This window comes from Schistocerca serialis, chromosome 5 (assembly GCF_023864345.2).
Source record: "Schistocerca serialis cubense isolate TAMUIC-IGC-003099 chromosome 5, iqSchSeri2.2, whole genome shotgun sequence".
Taxonomy (NCBI): Eukaryota; Metazoa; Arthropoda; class Insecta; order Orthoptera; family Acrididae; genus Schistocerca; species Schistocerca serialis.
Genome location: NC_064642.1, coordinates 512,328,443 through 512,336,711, shown reverse-complemented (window position 1 = coordinate 512,336,711; position 8,269 = coordinate 512,328,443). Strand labels below are relative to the sequence as shown.

The 8,269-nt window shown below is 40.4% G+C and overlaps 1 protein-coding gene across 1 annotated transcript in view; it reads right to left on the bottom strand.

Moving 5' to 3' along the window:
• Positions 1–508: 508 nt before the first annotated feature.
• LOC126482042 (trypsin-1-like) overlaps positions 509–8,269 on the bottom strand; it is a 54,786-nt gene continuing 47,025 nt past the window's right edge. Inside the window, exons 7-8 of the mRNA XM_050106015.1 lie at positions 7,799–7,948; positions 509–661 (exon numbers count right to left, since the gene is read on the bottom strand). Of these exons, the coding sequence (XP_049961972.1) occupies positions 509–661; positions 7,799–7,948 (303 nt within the window). The remainder of the gene's footprint in view (positions 662–7,798; positions 7,949–8,269) is intronic.

Genomic DNA, 8,269 nt, shown 5'->3' with positions numbered 1-8,269 from the left:
CTTGAAAAATTAACAGATGTTTCTCGTCGGATGCAGATAGCAATCCCTATGGAAGCGAAGATGACCTTAATTGTCATGATAAGAAGTTAGAGAACGAAAAGCTCTTACACAGTACATATGTCGCCAATTTTCACATACACCCTTTACTTAACGATGAATGATGAATGGAAAGAGAGAGAGAGAGAGAGAGAGAGAGAGAGAGAGAGAGAGAGAGAGATAGTTGTTCCTTTCAAGTGTTACACACTACTCTACCTCGAATTACGTAGCCAGCAATCTAATACCGTTTTTTGTAAATGCTTTCAGATCGGACATTTGAAACGATTTAATGTTCACAAGATGCTGAGGCTGATTGCAATTTCATAAACCTGCAGGAGAAACTAATACCAATTTCACAGTATATAGCTCATATTTTGTAATCACATAAAGAAATCCGGAAATTACATATGTGCAGATATCACATGTTAATCGCACTAAAGCGGATGCCTGTTTTTTCAGTGGTGAGAATTCTTTAAGATCTGCCAGTCGTCTCTTTGATCCAGTCTATGTAGTACGAAACTTCGACGTAGACCCCAGGAGATCCCTCTGTAACGCAAGGCTTCCTGGACCACGATACTATACCGATCTGAGTGCCGTTCACTAACAGCGGTCCACCTCCATCCCCCTGAAAAAGGGAAACAGAGAACTCGATAATTGAACATGCAAAAAGTGTAATGCTACATTTGATATGATTCGAAGCATCCATTTCAGCGCTTTAACGTCGCTCACACGCAGATCAATCAGAAATTTCAGGTAAGTTTGTAATTTTAGTTATCTTTTAGGATACTTCTAATCAATGAGGAACATTTTACAAACACTATTACCTGACTGATGACAAATGTTAATGACTTTATTTATTGTTTCAGCGAAGAAAATATCCATTGAACTAAAACTCTTTGACCACTTGAAGAAAAATGTAAGTTTTATTTTTATTATTACTTGACGTCGATGTTGCTGGACATTGTGCTTTACAAACCTAAGTCGGGATATATCTCCAAAGAGGACCAATGTCTGAATAGTTTTGGGAAATCAAGGAAAACTGATCCGGAGAGAGGACCACGATTTTAAACCTTCTCAGTCCGATTGTGACTGCAGCTCGTCGTGCAGTCTTGTCAACAATTTCTGCTTCATTTATGTGCTCTTTTCTGCTGTTGTCTTCATGCGTCATAAAGCTGCATTCGTTTAACAATGCATTAAGTCATAAAAAAGGCATTGTTATAGTTCAAAGGCCACACTCTAAACAACGCAACGTATCTGGAGCAATTTTAAACCTTTATGTGACAATATGTTGCAGCAAACTTGCTGACATCTTCCAAGTAAATCCTCATTTCCTAATGGCAGTTTTAATTTCTAGGAACAGTAAATATACTGAAAGCGAAATATCTTGTTGCAGAATTGATAGGGCTCAATGAAACGTGCAGGCAATAATACCATATACTTTTGGAGGGTCCTTTCATTACTTGTCTTTGTGAAGCTACTGTATCCTGAAAAAGAGTTACTATTCCACATGTGTGAAAATACCAGTTTTGGCTATTGTCTGTGTGTACACTGGTGGAAATGTAAGTTAACATTTTCAACGAAGGCTACGCTTTGAGAGTGGACAATGTAATCCGGATATAGTCACCACAAATAAAAGTTTTAGAACGTAACTGAGAAAAATAAATTTAACAAGTAAACACTTCTGACCGGAGAGCAATGGGGTAATCGCAAACAGTACGTGCATTTGATTAATAGGTAATGGAATCAATACGATTAACTAATAGAAGGTGCGACTGAGTTTCCAGAACCCACTGATATGGAATATAAAGAAATTACCTACAGCGAATATCGTACAGGTTTACATGCAACAACGACGAGTGAAATTTGATGAAATTTAGTGGTAGGAACAAATACGTTAAATGAGGTGGACGTTGCACAGTAATTGAAACTAGGAACACCTTCGTAGTTGGAGTAAGAAAAGAGAATTAAGTTAGGGAGATGTGTAGGAGAAAGGGTAAGAAATTTTGTGATTAATTATAAAAGTTTCAACAGGGGTAAGTTTTGTAAACCACAACAAGAGAAGACTTAGGAAAGATGATTAAATACAAAAAGACTATAAGAGTAACACAAATGTGTAGGGACGGATGCCATAACTCTTGGCTACCGTTGTCTTGGATCAAAATTTAAGAAAGATGAAGAATAAGCCGCAGCAAAAGGAATCAAGCAAAATATCACTTATTAAATCACACTGAAATTCTGAAAAGTGGAGACAGATGGGCTAAGTAAAAGAATTGCTCATAGTTGAGGTGCAATACACACAGGAGAGGTGTGTGGCGACACGGCACGTTGCTTCGTTATCCGTAGGATTTGTTGTTTATAGCCACGATTGACGCTCGGCAGCGACGAGTGACGGAGACGTTAAAGTGGTGCGCTGCTGCTTCTATCAATTTAAAATGTGAAAATGCGAAATTAATTGGAGTGTAACGTAAACTGTAAACACGTCCTGTCCGTGCTATGTCACCGTCGCTCCTCCAACAGGCTTCCGCATCCTGTGTTCACTGCACCTGACATGATAAGCACATAAGAAGCAAACAATTAATACCAGCTAATATGCTATATATGCAAAAAATTGTCTTTGAAGAGAATGGGTAACTAAAGAAATAAATCAGTCTATGACTGTAAGAAGCAACTACTAGAATGCAGAAGATACGAAATGAAAGGAACCTGTACGAATTGCGAAGGAACGTAATCACAAGGAAATTAAAAGAAACAGATGTAGGGTTACTATGTTAGAAATTCAATAGCGAGATATCTGACGCTATTTCAAGGAAGGCAAAACTTGATGTCAGAAAACAATTTAAGGCTTCAACAGTAATCTGTACTCTGGTACCATTCGCAGGATTTGCACTTGATCCATTTTAGAGGCTTTTGTGTCAGTATCGATACATTTTAGGAAAGCGAGCTGCGTTAACTCGCACTGTGAACAGTTTCCTGTTATTATATATTATGTTACGTTTATTTATCGTACGGTAATGGCTACTCTATTTTCTGATGAGTGCAAATGTTTTTATCAGGTCATAATGATTCTGTGATTTGCCTTTTATCACAAATGTCGACTGTTACTTCTGATACATTTGCGTAAATGAGGAGAAAAATGACTGTTGGTGAATACATGCTCTCGAAAATAGTTTAGAGCCGAAATCGGCCAAAAGTGATCATACATACGTTAGTTATTTGCTAATATGTAAATCACTAGTGAAAAATTAGTATGCCTTTCTAAAATTTATGGCCGTAAAATCGAATACGATAAACTTACGTCAAGTACCTTGCTGCCTAGCCTTCGCTAACATCCTAAGAACGTGTCAATGGTGAACACCTGAAGTGCGAATGTGCACCCTCTGTTCAGAGTGACAGAGTGCAGGGTGAGCTGAAAGAATCGAGAGACATTAAAGTGGGAGGGAAAGTACTACGGCTTTACCGGGGCATTTACAAGTACACGTCAAGAAGAGACTTTGCTGGAACTAGGACTCCGGAACTGAACTGGATAATTTTATGACTTCTGTTCATTCCGGCAAATTAATCGTCTCTGCATATTTGTGACAGCAGTATATTTACTATATATCTCTTATGTTAGTCATAAAACGTCTTTCTTTTTTCCCATAGCTATTTGGAAAAGAATGTATACTGAATGGTACAGACACTACAAGGTTGGGGGTTCAATGGGAAATCCCCAGGGTTTGCTCTGATACCGTACCCTCTGTACAATTTTCGCATAAGTGTTGTCTAATGAGATTATGGTTTTGTATGGATTATTATAGTGTGAGTAAGTACTTTGACTACGCGACTGATGAAATACATGCTTGTTTATGTAACTCATCAGCTGGAGTCAAAACCTGTGTTAAGGTGGTACTACTTTCGGTGTACGAGATGTGTGAGAAAACCAATGAGACTGGTTTTTTTATCTACTAAACATTTTTTGTTGACAAGGCGATATTGTGCGCTTCAAAGTATTTCCCTTCGACAGCTATATACCGGCGGAGTCGTTGTTACTAGTCTTGGTAGTAGCGCTGGAAGGCTTCAACTCGTACGACTCTTAACATGCTGTGAATGTTTTCCAGAATCCCAAAATGACATCACTTTAAGACATTTTTAACTGATATTAAAGGACTAAGATCAGGTATATAGGGTGGCAGCGGAAACACAGGAACGTCTTTCGAGGTTAAAAGTTCCGTGATGGAAGTGGTCGTGTGACATGGGACGTTGTCTTGATGTAGCATCCACTTGTTTGCAGTGTCCGGTATCACTCGATTCACCCTTTTCCGAAGCCATTTAAGGACCTATTTGTGAAATACTTGGCTGAAAGCTTTACCTGAAAGGACAGGTTCCTCATACAAGATGCCCCTACTGTCAAAAAATCAAAGCAGTATTGTTTCGATATTTGATCTGCACATTCGAGCTTTTCTTCAGTCGAGAAGATGTCTCAGTGTGCCACTCCTCACTTTGCCGCTTTGATCAGGATCGTACTCAAAAATCCAGGACCACACGACTGAACCATTCGTGGTCATTGACGTTTCTACAAAGAAGGTCCAGCACACTTTTCATCGACTCTATTTCTGCTCAGTTCTGAGGTTTCTCGGCACTGTTTTGTCACAAAGCTTTGGAATGTGCGAAATTTCGGTCGTAATTTGATGTTTGGTGAATATGTTTAAGTTTAACAAGGCACCCATCATCCTTATTGTTAAATGTCGGTCTGATGTCACAAGAGCGTGCACATTTTTAGACTTTTCGTCTCCCTGAGTGAGCATAATGTTTAACGTGTTCTCGGCCGTCCAAAAATTATTTTTGCCAGCGAAAAACTTGTGCTTTTGATGATGTTCCCCATAGGCCTATTTCAACTTTTCGAAAGTTACACTCGCAGATTCCCCAAGCTTATGACAAAAGCTGATGGCATAACGTTGCTCCAATTTCCACTGTTCCATGTTCGTAACTAAAACGCGGCGTTGCCAGGTCTCTGTGTTGTCAGACTCATTACTTGTCTCGCTCGCCTTATATATCTGGTAATACGTGCATTCCGAGAACCCAGTATCGTTGGCCAGAGGGGTTTACCTCACAGGTATTCTTCTGGCTTTGGCGTCTTTGGTTTGACTGAGGTCTTCAATAGGACCCATGGAAGAACTGAAAGGAGAATCTGTAGAGAGAGCTGGTGGTCACCCTGTGTTCGCGAGCGACACAGGAAGGACAGTTTTGGCTGCCGGTGGAACGGTCGCGTGTGTGAAGGAGCAGTAGACTAAAGGCGGAGCGTCGCGGGCAAGAAGGGTGCACCCAGGCGCGAGTGCTGACTTGCGAGCTGCTAGTGGCTGCTGCAATGCTTCACAGGAGCTTCACGTTGTATGGCGCAACTGAGTCTCGGCGGGGCAATGTGTGTCGTCTCACGAAATTGATTGTTGCAGCATTGAGTCGATGCGAGCTGCACTGCTGGCCATTACCGTTCTTGATGAGCTGCTTTATTTGAATGTTACCGCATGTTAGTTGTTCGTCAGTTTTCATCATTACTGGTTACCATTAAAGCTCCGCTACTCGCAATGTATTGTGTTCCTCCACCACGTCACCTTAGTTGTTATTTAATATGGCTTGGCTGTGCCCGTCTTCTTAGCCCCAGGCAGCGTCTCACATTCTGCGGAATTACCAGCTTGCTAATTGGTTGCTGGTATTGTAATTGTGGAGCTCCTGCTCCCGAACAGAGGGGGGGGGGGGGGGGGGGGGGGAGGAGGGGGAGGGATCTTGAAGATAAAGTGTTCACCGTTTCAGAGTGGATCAGTGTAATCCTACTGTTTGTTTAAGGCCTGAAAAATTGTTATCTTCGTTGAAAGACTGCTCTTTGCAACCGCACTATTTTCAATTCTATACATTCATTTAAAGATACAAGTCTCTGTTGAGAATTGTTTAAGCCTGAGAAACTGTTAATTTTAGAGTTGTCTCAAGGTAATTTATTCTTCTATTTTAATCCACCGTTTACAGGTAAATGAGAATAATTCTTACCTTGATTTTGGAAAGGATTTTTGTGCACGTTTTGACCTTTGTAATCATTAGTTTAGATCAAATGTTAACGTTTCTCTTGCGCTCTTGTTATTGGTTATGACAGAAATGAACTTGTTGATTGGTAGAATGGACTGTGTTCATTCCTGTTTAGTTTATTTAGATCACCTCAACACATTTGTGTAACATTTCTGAAGATATTCCATGCATAGCCCGGCTCATAGGTCAGTTAAGGGGGCCGGCACATGACCAGCACGTCATATATTGTTTTTAATATGGTGTGGAAGTAGCCTTCCATCTAAATATTAAGTTAAGTTACGGATGTATCTAAAAGTAATTTTCAAGTATCTGAAATTTTTGCCTCCCTTTTTGCACTGAAAATTCTCAGTTACATTCTTTTTTAATTAAGCTCTGTTTTAACACTGGATAGGAGTCTGTTTTGCCATTAAGATTTTTGGACTTGAGTCTGTTTTGGTACTGAAATTTCTAAGTGTGCCTGCAAAATAATATTTTGCTTGGTTGTTTCAAGTTAAATTATGCTTTAATATGCTTTAACTGAGCCTCTCTTTGAACATTGGGATTGAACCTGTGTACTATTTAGAATGCTGATCATCTGCTTGTAGAAACAGATTTGGCTTAATCGTTTCAATAACTTTTGACTTAATTAACATCTGTCCAGAAATTTCTTATTATTGATCAGCATGCGGAACTTGTCAGTAAAACCACTAGTTCCTTAATTGTTCGCCGGCCGAAGTGGCCGTGCGGTTAAAGGCGCTGCAGTCTGGAACCGCAAGACCGCTACGGTCGCAGGTTCGAATCCTGCCTCGGGCATGGATGTTTGTGATGTTCTTAGGTTAGTTAGGTTTAACTAGTTCTAAGTTCTAGGGGACTAATGATCTCAGCAGTTGAGTCCCATAGTGCTCAGAGCCATTTTGAACCTTAATTGTTCTATGCATGCTACCAGGGTGGAGTGTCTCATTAAATAAATAAACAAAATACGTTTTTTGTGTATCCTCGACTGACACTTCTACTCCACCAGTCATATCACTTGTCCAACTTCTGGCACCAATAAAAAAAGTTCATTATGGCAGTGAGCTTTCTGATGCATTGCATATAGTTACCCCAACGTCAAGTTAAATAGGCTAGCATGAGTGATGTTATTGGATGTCAGCAACTAACGCTGAGGCTCGCCTATGTATCTTAATTTTATGGCAACTTACATAACACAAGAGAAAACAAAATGCTATAACCAATATTTTGACTAGTGCCAGAAGGCAGCCGGAAGCTGGTCCACGTATAGACCCCAACTAACAGTAACTATGTTTTTCACGGCAGCTGATGATGCAGGTAGATAAATATGAAACATGTTGCAGCTGACGGGCACAATAGTAATAAAAAAATCTCTATGAAATATTCAGTGGTTTCTGCAGGCAGAAATATCTTACATACGGGAAGAAGACGGAATTACACTAGTATTGAACATTGTCTTATGTAACTTTCTTTTTAGTTGACGCCATTTCGGTAACTTGCGAGTCAATGATGATGGAGGACACACAACACCTAGTCCCCTGCCGGGAATCGAACCAGGGCCCCCTGTGTGGTAGGTGGTAACGCTACCGCTACGCTATGGAGGCGGACCGTTGCGAGGATAAAATGACGTAACCTGATCACCCGCGAGATTTTATTTTCATGGACAACAGCCAGTATATTCTTCAGACATGTACATAAACAGAAGAACGTAACTCACACTACATTCTCCCCTGCCTCCTTCGGGCATGCCGGCGCAGATGTCCTCCTCCAGGACCTGGTACTCGTAGCCTGCGTACGCCTCCTGGCAGTCCTCGTCATACCACACCGGGATGTCAGCCTTCCGCAGTGTTTCAGCTGAAGATTCAGACTGGAACAATAATGTGCATCGATTTCACAAAGGGTTATAGAAACTAATAACAATTGGAAACTCCCTAAATCGACAACTTCACTCACATTATCATGGAACTGTGAATAAAATTTTATGCTTTCGAATTATTGGTAGCGTTCCTGCGTCCTTAATATCTTAGTCATTTAATTCTATATTCCGTGGACTATTAGCCGAATTTTCATCTCACTGATGTGCAATGCGTCAGTATAGAGGTTACGTGTTCAGGATTTGTGCCTGTCAGATTAGTGACACATTAGCTATTTACACTTCGTTAAGCACAAAGCTTGTTCAGGTATTATT